This window comes from Pantherophis guttatus, chromosome 2 (genome assembly GCF_059756535.1).
Source record: "Pantherophis guttatus breed Tessera chromosome 2, ASM5975653v1, whole genome shotgun sequence".
Classification (NCBI taxonomy): domain Eukaryota; kingdom Metazoa; phylum Chordata; class Lepidosauria; order Squamata; family Colubridae; genus Pantherophis; species Pantherophis guttatus.
This window is the reverse complement of record NC_142064.1, coordinates 53,237,232-53,258,631: the sequence shown is the minus strand read 5'-3', so window position 1 is coordinate 53,258,631 and position 21,400 is coordinate 53,237,232. Positions and strand designations below refer to the sequence as shown.

Below are 21,400 nucleotides of genomic sequence, written 5' to 3'. Positions count from 1 at the left end.
TTAGAGAGTTTTTTAAATTTTACATTCTATCCATAATACGGGTTACAATTGGACAAATAGTTTTGCTTTCACTGAATCTCGGTGTAGTTCTTTATTTTTCCAAGACTGAGTGGCAATATAAGTTACTATATATTTAAGTGTGACATAAATTTCTTACTTGCGCCAGTGATGTCATTGTCCTATTCTGCGCCCTATTTCATATACTACAATCCTATCTATGTACATTTTATTCAGGAATAAGTTTCCCTTTCTTCCCTGGAACTATTTCCTTGATGCTGCATTTATAATTGCAACCTTTGTAATGCAACTTGAAGGCAATATTGAGAAGAAGCTTTGCAAATCAATGTTAATAAAAGTAGATTTTAGATGTCAGTGGATTGTTAAACATGGATAGTAATTAGCCAATTTATGAAGGTTTGTTTGATTATTAAAAACCTAGAGCATTTCTTGTTATCTTCTGTTACCTCAGTTACATTTCTGAAGAACTTTGCACTCATGCCATTATTTATAGCAGCTTCACTGTGACGTAGGCATCTTCACTAGCATTTTACACCTGATTTTTTGTGAAGTAGTGTGTTGTCTTACTTTGAAGACATTATCAGAGGTTAGTTATTACATGATGCATTGTGATCTTTTCAGGACAATTCACACTATGCCTCAAAGAGTAGCTGCCTCTTTTGGCATTTAAAAAACGATGAAAAACCCAATCTGTTGGCTGATGAGAACAAAAGCCTTTGACCACATTACTGATAAATCTTCTTAATTAATGTTACTACCCTTCAGATCAACTTTGTCTTCTGTAATTATCTTAACTGCAATCTTGCCTCAAGGCATGTATCTTGTGTGCAATTGAGAAAAGGGGTGTATTTCGGTATAGGCTGATATCGTAGAATAATGTCAGAATCCATATTAACAATAGAAAATTTTAATTTGAAGGATGACCTAGTGTAGAAAAATGAACCATTAACATTTTGTTTTCCAATATATTCAATATAATAAATGAAAGGCCAGCTTTTCAATTACTGAAAAAAATATAAATGTACTTAAATAATATACATTTATGAATATTTTTATATATTCTTCTTAGTGTTTTCCTGCAAGAGTCCCCAATGGATCTGAGTGTTGATTCATTGGTTGTGACAGGAATTGACCAACCAGTTATTGCTGAATTCTGACATGGTGGGCTGAGGGAGAATGATTGGCCCAGTGTCAGCCATCTGCCTTTCATGCCTAAACCAGGACTGGAATGCACTGTCTCCTGGTTTCTGGCCAAGTGCCTTAACCACTATACTAAACTGGCTCTCCAAAATTGAGCCAGTCTTGATTACTTGTGACTGCCTGGACAAGTCCCTGCAGTTTTCTTGGCAAGATTTCAGAAGTGGTTTGTCGTTGCTTCCTTTCTAGGACTGAGAAAGAGTGACTGCCCAAGGCCACCCATTTGGCTTTGTGTGTAAGGCAGGACTAGAACTAACTGTTTTGTAGTTCCTAGCCTGGTGGCTTACCACTGCACCAAACTGATTCTTGGAAAAAAATTATAAATGAAGTATATTATTTAATTAAAGTTGAACATAGTAATTTGTTCTCAGGATTTGCACTTTGAAATTATAAATGCAGAAATAAATTACAGAAAGATTTTTTCATCAACTTACAAATCAGGCCCAGTACTCTCTTAGATTATTCTAATAAATCATAAATATAGAGTGGTGTGCCATAATCCACAATTTTCTCATCTTTTTACATTTATATCAAAATAATATATTTTTAAAAGTTTTCTTCTTGCATGCAGGAAGAGATATTATGGAACTATTAAGCCTCCCTCATTATATCTTTAGATTGAGATGTGAAAGAAAGCTTGAGATCTGAAAGGTCCAGTTTCAGATGCCGTGTTGTTTCTAACTGAAAATAGAAAATGAATTGCTGACTTTTTTCTTCCCTTCTCATAGTGGATCATATTTAAATTGAGAACCACATATTTACCTGAGAGTAAGGAACCAGCAAAAGGTCAACTGCCTGCTGGATAATTAATGCAATTAGTATTTTGTCACTATGTTGTGATTAGCATCATTGCAACCATATGTTTGTGTTCAATTCTTGAAAATCCTGAAATTATTTAATAGCAATAGATGGAATGCCCCTTAAGCGAGATAACATTCAATGCTACTATTGAGTAGTAATAGCAATAGCACTTAGACTTATATACTGCTGCACAGTGCTTTACAATCTTCTCTAAGCGGTTTATAGAGTCAGCATATTGACCCAACAATCTGAGTCCTCACTTTACCAACTCCAGGAAGATGAAAGGCTGAGTCAAGCTTGAGCTGGTATAAATAGTAGACACACTGGGATTTCTGGACCACTTCCTCTTATACATTTCACAGCTGCCAATCACAGCTTGGCAGTTCACTAGATAGGGCCTGCCAAGCCTCAGGTTGATTCCCAATCCAGACGTTGGTGAACCTGTGCTAATCTTGTCATGCTGAGCTTATTCTGTCACACTCAGAGAAACTTGTCACAGTGAGAGTGTCAACGTGCTGATGCAACCACGCTAGGAAGTTCTGGGGTGTCTGCTGTTGGCAATTGCAAATGCAATTGGCATGATAAGCAACAGTGGGATACATGAACAGGAAATACAAGGCTGGGCTTATGCCAAGAAGCCAAGCAGCAGTAGCTTCATTAACATTTAGACACACCCGAATCAAAGGATATACCATATGTGCTATATACAAGTACAATGAAGGCTAAACTTACATGTCAGTCACTTAAATTGAGCCTTATGGACCTCTGTGGTTGGAGTTGTCTGGGAGAGTATTGTAAAGTACACCTTGTTCAGCTCTGGAGGGGCAGTGGCACGAAGCCCTGCATCAAGTGTAGAGTAGGTATCATCAGTGGTGAAATCTGAACCAGTAGCTAACTACCAGTTCGCCCAAACCAGTAGCTTTTTTTTTTCTACCAGTTCGCCCAAATCGGTAGTTTTTATCACTACTGGTTCGCCTGAACCGGAGCGAACCGGTAGCATTTCACCCCTGGGTGTGATAAATCACCAGGGCTATGGGTATGAGCTGAGGAGCTTTCAGAGTATTAATGGCATTGTATAACATAAATTAAAACCTTTCCTATGTGATGTTGCAGGAAAAGAAAATTGAAAGCTGTCAAGATGGAACATGGAATGTCACAAGTGTGAATGTGCAAAAATTCAACATGGTGAAAGGAAAAATGAATTGGCTGAACATGGACATATTCAATATCAGCAAACTGATCTGGCCTAGAATTAGACACGTTCAGATAAAAAAAATCATAGTGTTTACTACTCAGGATACATAGAGAAAAAAAGTAAAGATGTTTTTAGTCATTTCTGCGCTCTATCATTTGCCCTGAGAAAACAGCATTAGATCTGCTGGTCAAAATGTGTGTGTGTGTGTGTGTGTGTGTAAATGTTGCTTCAAATACCCACATTAGCATTTGATGGGAGCAAAAATAGTGACACTTCAGATTTTTGTAGCTCTAAATAATAAATCCCTAGAATTTATTTCAACTGGAATATTGCAAGCCTTCATTGACAATGTAAAAGAGCTGGGTCATTTCATTCCCCTGCTCCATCTGTCTCTCTCTGGTTTGCACCACATGGGTGGATCACAAAATTTATGAATTTTAGTTTGAATTATTGTTTTGTACTGTGCTTTAAACTCTTATGTTTTTATTAAAATCTTTAAATATGTTTCAAAGATAGTAACTTGTATGAAAATTTGAGCATAGAGTTTTAGATTGAACTGCAGAGGGCAGTGGTGCATTTCTGTAATGTATTTTTGTGCTTTGAAATTTTGCAGACACTTTATTCCGTTTCATTTGTACATTTTATAAAAATTCTTAATACTTTTTAATTTATTTTATAGTTGTCACAACTGATGTAGTCAAACTCATTAGATCTGCAATTTATATATTCTGTGTTGTATAATGCCATAGAGAATATTCCATCAGAAACAATAAAAGCCAAACAGAGCTTTATATACTTTTTAAAAAAAAAATCAGAATATTTTCAAATGAGTCTATGCAGGATTGTGCACAAAACAAGTGTTGAATTTGATACATGAAATGTGTCAAAAAAAACCCCATCGTGTATTGTAGTTTCTGCTAAACTTTAGAGAATAAGGAATGGCGTTAATGGAAATATGCAGGAACCATTAGCTAGGCAAAAGTGGCTGAAACACATTTTAAGTCTGGAACAGCAAAATAATGTTCAGCCTCACAGAGTTTCCTAGACAGTGAGATGGATTGCTTATAAATTTAATAAATAAATAAAATATTCAGAAGTGGCTCTGATAAACACCAGAAGTAAATTCACTAAATTCACTGAACTGTATGATAGAGGAAGAGGTACATTACAACCAGTTTTACAAGATTCTGTTATTATAGCTAATCTCAATAAAAGTAGTTTCTGGTCTACTTCTGGTCTCTTCTGGTCTGGTCTACTAGTGGGCTAACATAAGCGGTTTCAGAATGACAGCAATTTGGCAGAAAGAAAATGAGAAATGTTTTAGGGATTCAGCCACAACAAAAACTGAAAGTACTCTGGAGTGAGTTTATAAGGTAAAAAAGACAATACTAACATGGCTTACCCCGGTTTGTCTGCCTTTCTCAATTGCTCCTAGCATTACATATCACTGCTCCAGATTTTCCTAGGAGCTTTCCTTCCCTCCATTCCATTTCTCCTCAGCCTCCGTTATTAATGTCTCAGCACCATATGTCCTACAATTCTTCCTCACTTCCCACCATGCCCCTCATTTCCCAGAGCTGTTCTGTATATGGAACAGTAAATCTTTCAAAATAAGTCCATATGAATTATCCTTTTTCAGATCAGTATTTCAGTTTGCAGTTTTCCATTTGCAGTTCAGTTCCATTTTCCAACATGCTGACTGGAAAGTTCACACATCTTAAAATTGGCAAGCTTGAAAAACACTGAACTACACACTTCAACTGGGTTTCAAGCCAGGTTTTAGAGCTGTGTTTCATTACAGTTTGGATAGACCTAAATTATGGATAATGTATCAATCCTGGTTCTCTTGTGTTAGTCTATATTAGCTTCACGTACGTTCCACTACCCTACCCTGCTTCCCTGAAAATAAGACCCTGCCTTATATTTTTTTGAACCTTGAAATAAGCGCTTGGCCTTATTGCCATGCACTCAAAAGCCCGATTGGGCTTATTATCAGGGGATGTCTTATTTTGGGGAAAACAGGGTAGTTATACAACTGAGGTGCTTATTTATTTATTTATTTATTTATTTATTTATTTATTTATTTATTTAATTGGATTTGTATGCCGCCCTTCTCCCGAAGGACTCAGGGCGGCTCACAACAATAAGAAACAGAGACTACAAAAGTTAAAAGACAAATTAAAACAGAGTATCCAATAAATAGGTTAAACATGGAAATTCAAATTCAAATTTAAGATTTAAGAATTTAAAAAGCTACAAAATCAGTTTAGAGTCAACCCAGGCCCGCCCATTGGACGAGCCAGGTCTTCAAGGCCTGGCGGAAGGTTCAGATGTCGGGGATTATCCGGAGCTCCAGGGGTAATGTATTCCAGAGGATAGGGGCTCCCACAGGGGTCACCAGTCGACATTGTCTAGCTGAAGGTACCCTGAGGAGGCCAACTCTGTGGGAGCGAACCGGGCGATGGAAGGCTACTGGTGGCAGGAGGTGGTCTTGCAAGTACTCTGGTCCTAGGCCACGTAGGGCTTTAAATGTGATCACCAGCACATTGAATTGCACTCGGAAGACAACCGGGAGCCAATGCAGACCGTGAAGGAGTGGTGTAATGTGGGAGTACTGAGGCACTCCCATGACAACCCGCGCGGCCGCATTCTGCACCAGTTGAAGTCCCCGAGTGCTCCTCAAGGGCAGCCCCATGTAAAGTGCATTGCAGTAGTCCAAACGAGAGGTGATGAGGACATGAGCAATTGTGAGTAATGCATCTCGGTCCAGAAAGGAGCGCAATTGGCGAGCCAGGTGCACCTGGATAAAGGTCCCCCTGGCTACGGCAGTCAAATGATCTTCCAAGCTAAGCCATGGATCTAGGAGGACTCCCAAATTGCATACCTTCTCTGAGGGGGTCAACAGCTCCCCCCCTAGGTTTAGCGATGGAACATAGTGGACAAAACGGGGTGCCGTTAACCACAGCCACTCGGTCTTGTTGGGATTGAGTCTAAGTTTGTTTGTCCCCATCCAGACCCGTACGGCCTCCAAGCACCAGGACATCACGTCAAGGGCATTGTTGGGGTGATGCAGGGTGGAGATGAAAAGTTGGGTATCATCAGCATATTGATGATACCGCACCCCGAATTTCCGGATGATCTCACCCAGTGGCTTCATGTATATGTTGAATAGGAGAGGCGAGAGAACTGACCCCTGCGACCGCCCTTAAGGTAGGGGCCTAGGGGTCAACCTCTTCCCCCTGCCAGCACAAACTGTGTATGACCCAAGAGGTAGGAGGAGAACCACTGAAAAACAGTGCCTCTCACTCCCAACCCCCTTAGCCGTCGCAATAAGATACCATGGTCGATGGTATCAAAAGCCACTGAGAGGTCAAGTAAGACCAGGACAGAAGAGTAACCCCTATCCTGGGAATGCCAGAGATCATCTATCAATGCAACCAATGCCGTTTCTGTGCTGTGACCGGGCCTGAAGCCGGACTGAAACGGGTCCAGGTAATCGGCTTCATCCAGGAATTGTGGGAGTTGATGCACCACCGCGCTTTCAACTGCCTTCGCCATAAGGCGAAGGTTAGAAACTGGGCGATAGTTCTTAAAGAGAGACGGATCCAAGGCAGGCTTCTTGAGGAGGGGTCTCACCACCGCTTCCTTCAAGGCAGAGGGGAAGATTCCCTCTCTCAATGAAGCATAATTACTGCCTGGAGCCAGCCTCGTGTAACCTCTCGGGAGGTCGAGACCAACCAGGAGGGACACGGGTCCAGCAGACACGTGGCGGTGCTCAATCTACCCACAATCCGGTCCACAGCATCAGGAGTCACAGGCTTGAAGAGGGATACTGCTATGCTTCAAGGGGATAATGTCTTTAGCACCCAATTTCATGAGTAAGACTCATGCCTATGGAACAGCATCTCTAGTTGCCACCAAAATCTTCCATGTGACAATAACCACTTCATTTCCCTGGCCCTGAGCAAGTGATTGATTCCACACTTGAAATCCACATGGCCCCATTTCAAAGAAGGAAACCACCTCTTCCTTTGCCCATCTAGAGGCCATCATGTTTATGTAATGACTTTCTCTAGCTATGGAACCTCTGACTACCAACGCATCAGATTTAGTCTTTACAAAACTGAGACAGTCACACCCAATCAGCCCAGCACTACCGCACACAGAACTCTGTAACCTATAAGCGGGCCTACCCTTGAGTGTGGAGAGACAGAAGCAAGCTGCCATAATCTTTTCTTTTTAATGTGTCCACTCAACCTTGTCCCAAGTTGTATAGTTAATGCCCTTTTCTTTCCTATTATTCTTTTCCCATGAGAAAGAAGGATTTATTCCTCTTCCAAGCTTGTACAATACTCTTTCTTGTAAATACATCCAAGGTCTCCTTCAAAACATCTCTGGAATTTACTTTTTCATATTCTCAACTATATGAGTTCTAACCATAAAGAATTAAAGATAGGCATTCCACTCAGACGAGCTTCCAACAATAGACCTTTATTATAATTTCCCTCAGACAGAACAGAGTACTTGTACTCTGTGTACAATAGAGACAATAGAGGTATATCTAAAATATCTTACCTCCTTATTCTCAAACAAACCAGTCCACTTATAGTACATAAACATAAATAAAACAAGATAATTGTAATTTTGGAAGAAATTTAATTTCTTTCATTTTAGAAACAAGTGAAATTGCAATATTAAAAAATAAAAAAAAATCTCTAAAGGATAACATGGGGGAACTGTTTATTTCATTGAACACAAAAAATCATGGTGATAGCACAGGAATTTGTTTAATTTCACATGCTAACAATGCAAGTATACAATTGAACTGTTTGTCAAATTAATAATTTTGAATAAATTAATAATTGCGTTTTAAGAAAACTCACTGATTTTGTAGTTCCAATTATGTTGATTTGGGAATAAGTTCCATTGAACAATTTGGACTTACTCTAAGTAAATATGAACATGCATGCAGAGCTGTTTCCAGAGTGTTTCCCTTAAGATAGTATTGGCAGGAATTATAAACAGCTGATTAGGATTCTCTCCACGCTTTTTCTGGGATTTGGCAGCAAACGGGAAAGAGAAGAGTCCCCTTCCATAGATAAAAACTACATTCAAAATGAATCCTCTGATTTTCTTGTAGCTTAATTTACTGGCTCTCTAGGGGTTGAAAGAGGATTTTTTAAAAATCAAATCTTTAGAAAACAAAGGCAGCTTTTTGGCCTGAAATAATTGCTTTGGTAACTGATAAGTTTAATAGAGTTGGCATCTAACATGTCTTAATTTTTTCCTTAAACTCTTATGAAGGACTAATCAAGCCTTTATCCAATCAAATTAAGCTGTAATTCATGAAATCTCAGAATTCCTAGCCACCATAGATTCACACCTAAAATGAAAGAATTCAATTGCAGACCAGAGTCAATCTGAAGCAACTTCCAGTTCACAATGGCAGTCTATCTGTGGCAATTCTAAGCCAGGAAACTTTTTTCAGGTCTATGGCTCAACTTTCAAATAAAGGCCCATCTCCCTTTGTCATTCAAAATGAATTGTGTGTGTGTTTAATTCTTCATGTTCTCAAACAGGCTATATAATGTATTGTTTTATTTAAAATAATTATTTAAAATTAATTTTTATTTAAAATTAAAACCATTTTAAATAAAAAGATACCTCTTTGAGAACATGAAACACACACACATGTGCGTGGCCACACACCCACAGAGATAACAGATAATACTGTTGCTCTATCTTTCTGATTTGAAGCAAAAATATGTAATTGCTTCAAGTATTTGCTAACAACATATTTATTTTGGAAATGTTTAATATTCATGAGACTGTGTGTGTGTGTGTGTGTGTGTGTGTATGTGCGTGTTTGTGTGTCCCAGAATAAGTATAGAATAGGTTTAGCTTCTATTTCCATGCTTCTCTAATTATGTTAATATTAGTAGTTACTCTACAGTGATAGTGGGTGAATAATCACAATGAGGTTCCCAGAATTAGTCCCAAGGGCTGTTTTTAGTGGCTTTGTCACAAGTTCAAGGATATATGCTTTATTCAGAACATTTCTAACTAGTCCTACATGTCCTACAAAAGTCGTAGACTGCTGCAAACAGAAAGCAAGGGAATTATAAGTCTGACTTTTTTTTAGCATGCTGTAAATCTTCTACCAATAATTGAGTCAGAGCTAAAGGGCAGCAATTTAGACAGAAAGTAGCAAAGACTGTTCAGAGAGAGGTTGCTTGCCCTCATAAATAATGCCAGTGTTGCAAGCTGTTAGCCTTGAGAAGTTTGGAGGCAGGAATGCTGAGGGAAGTCCAAGATCATCTTTGGGCCAAGCACCAAAAAATTTCACAGAAGGCAGTCCAAACTGAAGGTCCAATTGCATGGCAAAAAACCCTGGGGAATTTAAAGTAGGCTATCACAGGAGCACAGATCAGGAAGCAAGAGAATTATTTCCAGTTTGGAGGGTAGAAACAGAGCAAACTCTTACGTAATCTGAGTTGTTGGCTTTGCTTAATAGATGAATGAATACTTCCTTTTCTTGAGGAGCTGTGCCGATAGCTTTTCATGGTAGTATAATTTAGGGCTTGGCACTCTTCCAAGAACAGGCCTTGACACCTTACTGTCGAAATCAGTGGCCATGGAGCCAGACTCATCAATTACAGGTGGCTGATAGGCTTCTTGAACTACTGACTTGGAATCTGCTAGGTTGTCTCCTTTAGCCTTAGAGTCAGAGGAGTCTGTAGTATTAACTCTCATAATTACAGGTAGTCCTTGCCTTACAAGCATTTGTTTAGTGACCGTTCAAAGTTACAATGGCACTGAAAAAAGTGACTTATGATCATTTTTCACACTTACAACTATTGCAGCATCTGCATGGTCATGTGATCAAAATTCAGATGCATGGCAACTGTCATGTATTTATGATAGTTGCAGTGTCCTGGAGTCAGGGGATCACCTTTTGTGATCTTCTAACAAGCAGAGTCAGTAACAGTAACAGGGTTGGAAGGGACCTCGGAGGTCATCTAGTCCAACCCCCTGCTCACGCAGGAGACCTGTACTAGGGATTCGAACCACCGAACTGCCAACTTTTTTGATCGACAAGCTCAGTGTCTTAGCCACTGAGCCTCCTAGTCAGGCCAGTAGGGCAGAGACAGTGGGGCAGCCAGATTAGTAATAACCATGTTACTAATTTAACAACTGCAGTGATTCACTTAACAACTGTGGCAAGAATGGTTGTAAAATGGGCAAACTCACTTAACAGCTATTTTGCTTAGCAACAGAAACGTTGGGCTCAATTGTGGCTGTAAATCACAGCTGTAAAGTAGCAGCTCAAACAAAACAAAGTTTTCCTTTGCTCCATTGAGTGTGAATATCAACCTGTTAAGAAATATTGCTGTTTTAAGTCCCTTATACATGAATGTATTCCTTTGCCCATTTCTTCCTACCTAAACTTCAGTGACATACCAAAATCTGAATTTTTCAGTTGTTATGTTCCATGAATTCAGATTGTTGTTGGGATTGAAAATCATGGCAGTGTGACATCTGTTTTGGTGATATATAAAGTAATGTAAAGTGAATTAGTGTAGTCAGGCTAGATGTCAACAAGGGAAAAGTTGTAATAAAAGTAAACATTTTTTTGGCTGTTTAAAAGCAAATCACTTTCATGCTAATGTGTTTATCTCCCTCTCCTTAAATCAAAAGGAAAGTATAATGGCATAAATTGTGCTATGTTTGTAGCATATCTTTATCATGCCTTAGCAGTAAGGCTAAAAATTATTGCTGCCCTCGCAAAATTTAATGTGAGGCTGTTTCAGGATAGTAATACCCTGTTATTCTTTCCCTAGGCTAAATACCCCAGACTATTCCCCCCACATCCTATCCATTATCATCCCTTGGAGAAAAAACCAATTATAAGTCGCCCTCTTGAACTTGTGCAAGAGTATAAGGTTGGAAGTTCAAGCCTTAATTGTTATTTATTTTTCTGTAATTTCTATTATTTCTGTATGTTTCTTTTGAAGGAACAGTAAAACAGTTTCATAGATACTGCCATTAAGAGTTTGTACAGATCCCTGCAAGTTGCTATTTTTTATAATACTGACCTGTCTTATTCCAATTGCATTAATTCAGATGATCTGGTAATCTCCTGTCAGAGAAATAGAAGATCAATATATTGATGCCTTGAATGCCTGAATGAGGGGCTGATTTGGAATGCAAAGCCTAGCTGAGGCAGAGGGCTCTTAGTGCTTGTGCTTCTGGGTCTTTCTTTCTTAATGCCAATTATGCCCATGGTTTTTTATTATTTTTTTGGAAGTGGGTGTGAGGCAAAATGTCTTTTTTCTTTCCTATTTGTGTGTGCATGCGTCATGCACGTTGCCTCCTTTATGATCAAAACCCTGCTTATCCTGCTAGAGCAGGGGTCAGCAACCTACGGCTCTGGAGCCACATGCGACTCTTCCATCCCTCTGCTGTGGCTCTCTGTCGCCGGTTGGCTCCACAATTGATAGGGCTTTCGGTTAGTGTTTAAGGTTGCTGACCCCTGTGCTAGAGGAAGCCTAAGAAAGAAACAGAATGCACGTCTTCCAATAGCCAATACCCAGATAAGTAGGAATCAGCATTCGATAAAAATCAAGATGAAATAGTACCCTAATCAAGAAACCATGAAGGAGAAAGCCACAGCAGGGCAAGCCACTGTATATATAAACAGCCAATAATCTTCAATCTCCTTTGCACTAACGATGTTTCCTAGCCTGGTAATGAAACATCTTCATAAAAAACAACCACGCTCAGAGAGCACCAAGAACCCAACAGTGATTTTATTACTGTTGGTAATAAAGGGTAAAGTGTCTAATGTTCTGCCTCAGAGGATTCCGGCATGAGGAAACCTCTCCTGGGAGTGTAGGATGGACTTCAGCCGGAGGAAGTCATAGGCATTCAGGCACTCAAAGAGGCTGATCCAGCCAGAAATAATCAGGAGCAGCTGCATTCACAGTCAGGGGATAAGGAACAGGAGCTGGGGCATCTGGTCAATCCACGGGCATACCATGTGTCACAGTGAGCACAGATGCTCTGCAGGTCTTCTTCACTGGCAAGGGCATTCTTAGTCTTAATGACTAGCTGACATAGGATCTACTTAAGAACCACCATTAGCCAAACTATTCTTTCTCAAACATTTTTATTAAGAATTAGGTAAAACCAATACTAACTGCAAAAAAATATAAAGGACAAAAGCCAATGCAAACTAGAAAAAATATATAAGGAAATAAAAAAAAGAGGGAGGAGGTGAATAGGTGTGAAAAATAAAAAGAAAGAAAAAGAGAAAGAGAAAGGAAAAATAAATAAAAATAAATTACTTCTCTCTTCATCTCAGCAGGTAAAAAAAACAATCTTAGGATGTTTTTTTAAGATGCATGGTAACCTGGTTGCCAAGCAATCAGATCGTGATCATGTAACTGTAGGGGAACTGCAATAGTCAGAAATTTGAGGATCCATTATAAATACCATTTGTCCAGCACCTTCATAGCTTTTGAACAAGAGAGGACTACCAATATACATATTTAGAACATGCTATTTTAGGCAATTAAATATCCATTATTATAACTTTGGAACTGAGTGTTATTTCTATGTTACACAGACTATATAATAGCACAGTGCAGTAGTCCTCAACTTACAACAGTTCATTTAGTGACCATTTGAAGTTACAACAGCACTGAAAAAAGTGACTTATAACTTTTTTTCACACTTACAACCATTGCATCATTTCTGTGGCCACATGATTAAAATCCAAGCACTTGGCAACTGCTTCACATTTATGACAGCTGCAGTGTCCTGAGGTCATGTGATCACCTTTTGCGACCTTTGGATAAGCAAAGCCAATGGGGAAGCCAGATTCACGAAACAACCGTGTTACTAACTTAACAACTTCAGTGATTCACTTAACAACTGTGGCAAGAAAGGTCGTACAATGGGGCAAAACTCACTTAACAGATGACTCACTTAGGAACAGAAATTTTGGTTGTAATTTAAGGACTGCCTGTATAATTTAATTCCCATATTTCCAATATTGTTATTTAATCTTTTTGAATGTTCCCCATCTCTTTTCCTAAATAAATATTCTGTGATTCAGGAAAAAATGAATTATTATGATATAATAAAATAAAATTGCACAATACTTTCTTAACTATTCTGTTTTTATTTCTTTCTTAAATATAGTCGTCCTCAAAAGGTGTGTCTGTGCCCATTCTTGCCAGTTCATCCTTTGAAAGTTTCCACTTGTTTGTACATTATCCAGCATCCGGCAGAGGTGAGTAAGGTTAATGGAAGCAACAAATTCAACTAGCAAAAGGATGATCAGCAAAAGGATGATGCAAGAGAAAACTAAACCATGACAGATTTTATCAGTAAAACTAACTCATTTCCTTTAATTTTTTTAAATTTCCTGTAACCTCCTGATTTATGGTATATATACACAATACAGACTTGAAGGAATATAATCAATTGAAAATGTACCTAATGGAAATTAGTAATAATGTGCAAAACATGGACTGTAATAATAAATAATAGGTAAAACAAATTAGAGGAAAATACTTAAATAACGAGAACTATATCAGTATCATTTATTCTCTATATCATTCTGCCCTCACAAATCATCCTTAGTGCCTTCATGTCCATAAATGGGTAGCTTTATATATTGCTTTGATTCTCTCTCTGATAATTTTTTCAGTTCCTAAAAACCTTAATTTTCTCATTTCAATCTATTTATACTTTCTTCATAGGTTTATTTTCTTCTGGTCCTCATTCATTCTATACAGTATATGATCATATTTCAACTTACTTTTATGTTCAGACTGCATTCAATACCTATCTCTTCTTGTTTTATCCCACACTTCTTTTTAGTATCTGTATTTTATCTAATTAATCTGGAGTTTTGTCTGACAGATCCATCAAAATTAAACTATACACTGACTTTCTGTATTTGATTAATTTGCTTTCATGTATGCTTTTTTTAATAAAGGCAATTTCAGAAGAAAGCATAGAAAAAAACATGGCTCATCAAACCTAATTTTAAAGTGCATATATATAAAGTATATGTTTTAGTATCAGTAATTAGATATATTCAGATTTGCAGTAATCTGCTTGCAGATACCATTCATTCATTCATTCATTCATTCATTCATTCATTCATTATCCATTGGAGCTAAGTCATCCAAAAGATTTAAAATAATAAGAATAATAAGTTCTTTGTAATGGACACAAGCTAATTTGAAAAAACACCCTGAAGAATTCTGAAGTGAATGTGTCAACAAATGGAGCAAGTAGATGAAAATTAAGAATGATGGACCTTGCTTTCTTGCTACCGTGTTTCCCCAAAAATAAGACTCTCTCTTATATTTTTTTGAACCCCAAAATAAGCGCTTGGCCTTATTTTCAGGACGGTCTTATTATTTTGGGGCACATGGAGCAAGACAGGGTTCCTCTTGCTGTCTTACCAAATTTCTAGCTCTGTCTCCCTAACCCTAACCAGAGGAAATGGCGGGACAGGCTGCGCATGTGGTTAAATATTTTCGGGGAGGGCTTATTTTGGGGGGGGGATTTTAGCACATGACCTCAAAAGCCCAATTGGGCTTATTATTGGGGATGTCTTATTTTCGGGGAAACAGGGTTCTAATAATTAATTCAGTTCCTCAAAAAATTATTTACATAATATATATATATTGTCTGTTGTGACCCTGGTAGCCTAAACAAGCTAAATTAGTGTGCTAAGATTTGTAAGCAAATCTTTTCTAACTTACTGAAGCAGCTGTTGGGACTTTGAGCCAAAGGTATTGTCCCAGTAATGGGATGAGAACAGCCCTCATTGATCAAATGACATCCTAAATGCAAACAGTTCCATTGTATTCCTCTGTCATTAGCTTTGTATCCAAGGACAAGGAAATGCTTTCAAGGCACTGCAAGATGTTTCAGAAATAGTGACATATAGCTGCCTGTGCATGAAAGGACAATCTGATCTCTTACTGGAAAGGATTTTTGGCTTCCCCAGTCCCAGCTCCTAGCAGCAAACTGGCATAATTAGAAAAAGAAAGCCAAATGCAGCATTGCCAACACATAACATTAGGCTTGTGGAAGGTAGCAGATATTTGCCACTTTGATGAGCACAGAAACGTGTTGTTGGAAGGGGGGGAGATGCTAACAAATGTACAGTATATAAGTAAGAAGGGGTGTGTATCCAACCATAGACCTGAGAGTATGAATTATTGATGGAGTACTGATGGGCTGACAGGTCTGTCTTTAACTATTAGTTGGAAATGACAGGTGCTAATTAGCTGCTAGTTGAAATGGAAAAGCTCTTTTTCTGGAAGAGGTCCAAATATCTGTGAGGTTTTTGATATTTCTGGTTTATTTTAGAAGTTTTAAATAGTTATACTTTTCTTTTAATGGCACAGGTGTTCATATTATCAAAATTCCTTACATTGGTTGTTCCTCTATTATAACAATTAAAAAACCAGGATTGGAGCCAGCATTCAGGTTTTGCTTTTAAGCACCATAGGTACACAGGCTGGAAATAATATAAATGAGATACCTAGAGAGAGAGAGGCTGTTATGACTATATTGGAAACAGAATTGGCCTACTTTGCCTCATTTTGAAAACTGGACTTATGGAACACTTTACATCTGGTCATATGTCACACTACAAGATATATTCCATCAAAATTTTGCATTATTTGGTAAATTAAAAAAGCACAAGATAAAATATATTTATGTACATATCAAACTTCCAATTTTATATGCAGCTTTCCCAAATATTGGATGCTATTTGATTATCATTATGTACCATCAGGCTACTATCAATTTTTTATTACCATACAGTTGGATTTTCTGCAGGAGGATCTATACCCAACCTGATCCTTCAGCTCTCCCCATGGTGTACCCATTGCCACCTACCATGCTACTACCGTAATTTGTTTGTTTATTCTTTTATTTGTCACATTTAAGAGCCTCTCTCATAGTGGGATTCTGGGTACTGTACAATAAAAGATTAAAAGCATAAAAACTGTATTAAATTTAAAAGAGGCAAGAGATGTTAAAAGTTGATTAAAAGCAGGGAGGGCTTTCAGCTGCTTTACAGCATTTTCAGTAAATAAAAATATACCCCCAAGCAAGGGTGGAGAGCATGTTTTTATGCCTTTACAGACAAAAGAGTGGAGGCTCACCTCACCTCTGGAGGAAGTGTTTTCCACTTGCTCAGTAGTTTATGTAGATGTTAAAAAGGATTGGAGAAAATATTGAGCCCTGGCAAAGCGGGCTGAGAGTTGGACCTCTGGTTCCCTATCAACATAGATTGGGACCAACCTCAGAGAAAGGAATTGAAACAGCATACAACTGTGCCACATACACCCAACTCCCCAAGTGAGCCCAAAATGGTTGATGGCATCAAAAGGCACTGAGACTTTTAATTCAGTATATGATTATATTGTTCATTCACAACCAGTGCTTTGTTTACGTGCATGTTTTATCTAGGCATTCTCATGTTTCTAAATGGAAAAGAATTACAATATTAAATCATATATTATATTCAATTTTAATTGCAGGAAAGTAGAGTGTTACGAACAGTACCTCTTCTAACTGCTTGTCTTCCTGAAGACAAATGTAAAGTCTTGATTGGACGACGCTTCTGTGAAGACAGGTGAATATCACTATTAAAATAAGTTTTTAAAATCTTTTCTTTGAGAAAAATAGTAAAACAATATTATTTTAGATTTGTAGTTCAGTGTTTTATAGTGCACATATCAGAATGAACCTTAAAAACCTTAACATCGCAAAATGCTTAAACAACAATAAAAAGTTATAAATGACGATAGTTTCTGTATCTTCAAATTGTACCTTTCTTATCTTTCCACATTTTAATTATCTTTACCTTATGAATTATTTTAGACTGGTTTTTATTTAGTTCATTTCCAATAAATCCAACTTAGTCTCATCTGATTTCTCTTCAATATTTCTATTATATTGAATTCAGCAACTGTATTAATGCTGGCTTCCTATTAATCTGTGCCATTCGTAACATTCTAATCTTTACATTTTATATCATATTTATCCTTTATTCTGCACTGTATTATCCTACAAAATCTTCTATGAAGGACTGAAGAAACTTGTCTTTTTCTTTCTAGAAGTTTGGTGCACATAGTTGAGAATAAATAAATAGTAATTGGCATTAGTCATTTCTCCAGAGTATCTCATACTCTTTTAACTGAGTGTCTCATGTACTCATTACTTTTTCTTCTTATAACAGGCAGTATGCCTTTCTACATCTCTTGCTGCAATCTAAGTTTGAAGATAATATTGTATCATGTCCTATTTGAACATTTCTGAGTCTCAGGTTGGCTCCTGAATGAATTAAATTCAAGACCAGATTGGATTGTCTCCTGATCAAGCAGGATTTATCTTAAGCAGCTTACTCCACAAGAATCTATCAGTTATTCTCACTAGATATATTTCTGGTTTTTTCCCCCAATAGGCTTTTCATAGCTCAGGATGTGTAATTTTCTAACTTTTAGTCAGCATACACTAACCCTCATTTCTGGCTTTTTGATGATCAGCCCAGTCACCAAAGCTATGTTCCTGGTAATCTGGTCTTTTCCTTTTTAAAAAAAATTATTTCATTTCTAGACATTATAATCACAGTAATAGTCTAGCTTTATCCTACTTTTATTCAATTACTCATACTTCCTAATCAGTAACTAAAGAGAGAATAGCCATTTTTGGCTTTTTGTCTTCCTGAATTATGACAGGTTTAAGGATAAGGCATTTTTGTGCATGGGATAGAGATAATAAATGTGATGCTACTAGAAAAATAAGATTAGGTATTTTTTGAAGTACCAGGAAAATGAAACAAAAAGTACCTCAATCCTATGTGATAGTTTAGCAACATAAAATGTACCCAGAGATCAGATTTTTGGCTCAATAACTTGTATGCTTTTGCTGAATACCGTATTTTTCAGAGTATAAGAGGCACCTTTCCCCCCAAAAAAGAGAGTGAAAATCTGGGTGCGTCTTATACTCCAAATGTAGCCCCGTCCAGCCTCGCAAACAGAGATTTCAGAGGCTGAAAAAAGCCTCTGAAAGGCTTTTATCTAAAATAATCTGGCAAGCAACAAAAGTAGAATCAGTAAAGGTTCTAACCAAACTAGCCTAACAAATCTGGAGAATGACACAATAACCAACAGATCAGAAGAGATTAATCTATATACCAATACCAAAGAAAGGAGATTGAACAGAGTACAGATAGTCCTTCAGAAAAAAAAGCCTCTGAAACAAGCTTCAGAAAAAAAGCCTATGAAACAAGCTTCAGAAAAAAAGCCTCCAAACAGAGCTGCGGAGGCTTTCAGAGGCAGAAAAAAAAAGGTTTTTCCGAAACAGAGTTTCAGAAGTTTCAGAGGCAGAAAAAAAAGCAAGGCACAGATCTCACACGAAAGAAGCTGTTGCTAAAATTCACCTCTGGGACAGCTGATTGGGGGTATTCCGGGAGGCAAATGCACGCACCAATCAGCTTTTTTCTTATTTTCCTCCCCCAAAACTAAGGTGTGTCTTATACTCCGGTACGACTTATACTCCGAAAAATATGGTATATCTTGGCAGAAATCTGTTCAAGTAAACATTACTAGATTCAAAAACTGCTATGTTCCTTTCTATATTATCTTTGTACTGTGATATTTAATTTAATGTGTACCATAAATAAACAAAGTATGACTTTGTTTAATAACCTACAAGTAAATATGTGTTCTATTATTTATTTTGAACACTGTTTCAAATAATGAAAGCTCCTATTTGGAAATTTGTTTTCTTTTAGGTTTATAATTAATTTTGCAACCCGATCGTAATTATTGTTTCATTTGAGGAAAAGATAATGTAATAATTCTAAAATAAATATTATCAACAAATTTTAAAAAGAGTCATTTTATCAGAGAGTAATTATCTTTATGTAGATTCCAAAATGATTTTCTTTTTGGTAAAGCAATCTTTTCTGTTGAGTTCATGTTTTGAATTTTTTAAAAAAAGAGTCTTGATACCTTGAATTTTGAGACTGAAAAAGTTATAGCCTGATTGAAATGGCAGATACTACTGCAGTTGTTTTAGAACTTAATAGTATTTTACTTAGAAGTAGAATTATTTGTGCATAAATATAGTGAATACAACATAAATGTTTTTATATGGCATAACTAAATGTTAAATTGGAGTAATCCAGACAAAAATACTGTTGTGCTTAGTATAAAAATGTTGCCCACTTTAAAAAAGGACTTTTCTATTTTTTCTTAGTCGAGACTAAGCCTCTGTTTTCCAACCCTTTTAACAAATACCAGTATCTCAATACTAAAAATTGTGTAATGTAATTGTGCATACATAAGAAACTCACATTATAAAAAACCATCACTCTTAGAACAGGTGGTGTAAAGAGAATGAGCAACGATAGAGTTTATATCTTTTACATTACAGGGGTGTCAAACTGGCACCCTGCGGGTTGGATGTATCATATACAGGCCACACCCATCCCAGCTCCGCAGAGGCAAAAAACATTGTAATACATCACATGATGCAATCAAGTTTGACACCTGTGTCAAAGTCCAGTGACATCAGGAATAGAAGGTGTAAAAAGAAAAAAAAACACAATACAATGGAAGCTTTGATTTAATAGAGCCTTATTTAAGATACAATGGACTGAATTGCCATTTATATGACTTCTGAGTAGCTTGGATGAGGTGGGTGGGTGGGTGGGTAGGTAGATGGATGGATGGATGGACAGACGGATGGATGGATTCATTCATTCATTCATTTACCACATTATGATTATGATAAACATTATCATATATATGTTGCTATGACATGCATTTATATTTAATGCTCTTTTGTGAATAATTGATATCTAATCCATTAAAACTAATACACTTTTGTCTTAGAACAAAACTCTGCTCACCCTTCTGTCTTGTGTGCTGTGCCCTTGTTTCTTTTTTGGCACTTTCTTTTGTTTGTATGATTTTCTTATTCACTCCCTGGATATAAACTTTCTTTTTAAAAGACTTGGTATGGGCTGTGTTAATATAAATTAGAATTAATTAATTAATTAATATATGAATTAATATATATTAATTTATATATATTAGTACTGTGTTTCCCCAAAAATAAGACCCTGTCTTATATTTTTTTGAACCCTGAAATAAGCGTTTGGCCTTATTGCATGCACTCAAAAGCCTGATTGGGCTTATTATCACGGGATGTCTTATTTTGGGGAAAACAGGATATGTATGTATGTATGTATGTATGTATATATGTATGTAAGTATAAATACTAATTTATTTATTATTCCTCCTTTTTAACTCATTGCTGAATAAATGTACTTATAAAGTGTGCTTGCGTGTAGTAATTGACTCTCATGGGGAGATATGGCCAAGCAGAAACAAGCAGTAAGTACAGAGTCAAATGGCCTCTGAGGAACAGAAGGCTTGTTATAGAGTGTCTCATGCTCAGTGAAGAAATTAATAAGAAAAGTACCATCTGCTGGATTCTTAAAAGCAATTAGTAACAATAGGTCACTAGGTAAATGGCAGTTGGCACATCTGTTATATGTTTTATTATCTCTGTACCCAGTTGAGTTTCTCTCAGAAATGGGTTTCCAAGAAATTAATCTAAAAGAGTCTGTGTAGTATTGGTCAGCTCTCTCTGTTTAGGATATGTCTTCAATCCTAATTTAACTTCCTTTTTAAATTTGTAGTTATAATTGGTTTTTTAAAAAGCTATACTAATTTCTACTTGAACAGAGGAAAAACCATGTACCATATTTTTCGGAATATAAGACCCTCTGGACTATAAGACGCACCTATGTTTTTTAGGGAAGAAAACAAGAAAAAAAATCTGCTCTGCCTCCCAGCAATTTGCCTCCTTGCAGCAAACATCGGAGGCCGAAAATGGGGCACGTGGAGGCAACGGCAATCTCTGCAGTCTGAAACAGCTGATTATCGGGAAGCCGATCCAACCGACAATCAGCTGCTTGTGCTAACCAGGCTGTGCTGAAGCTGAAACTGAAATGGGCTGTTTGCTGTTTGCTGTAAGGAGGCAAATTGCTGGGAGGCAGAGGCCAAAGGGTGGGGGCCAGTGGGTGGGTGGGGCTACATTCAGTGTATAAGACACAACAAGATTTTTACC

The 21,400-nt window shown here is 37.2% G+C and overlaps 1 protein-coding gene across 1 annotated transcript in view; it reads left to right on the top strand.

Moving 5' to 3' along the window:
* The window catches only part of DTWD2 (DTW motif tRNA-uridine aminocarboxypropyltransferase 2), a 74,196-nt gene that overhangs the window by 12,699 nt on the left and 40,097 nt on the right, over positions 1 to 21,400 (top strand). Inside the window, exons 2-3 of the mRNA XM_034432814.2 lie at positions 13,418 to 13,508; positions 16,795 to 16,889. Coding sequence (XP_034288705.1) covers positions 13,418 to 13,508; positions 16,795 to 16,889 — 186 coding nt within the window. The remainder of the gene's footprint in view (positions 1 to 13,417; positions 13,509 to 16,794; positions 16,890 to 21,400) is intronic.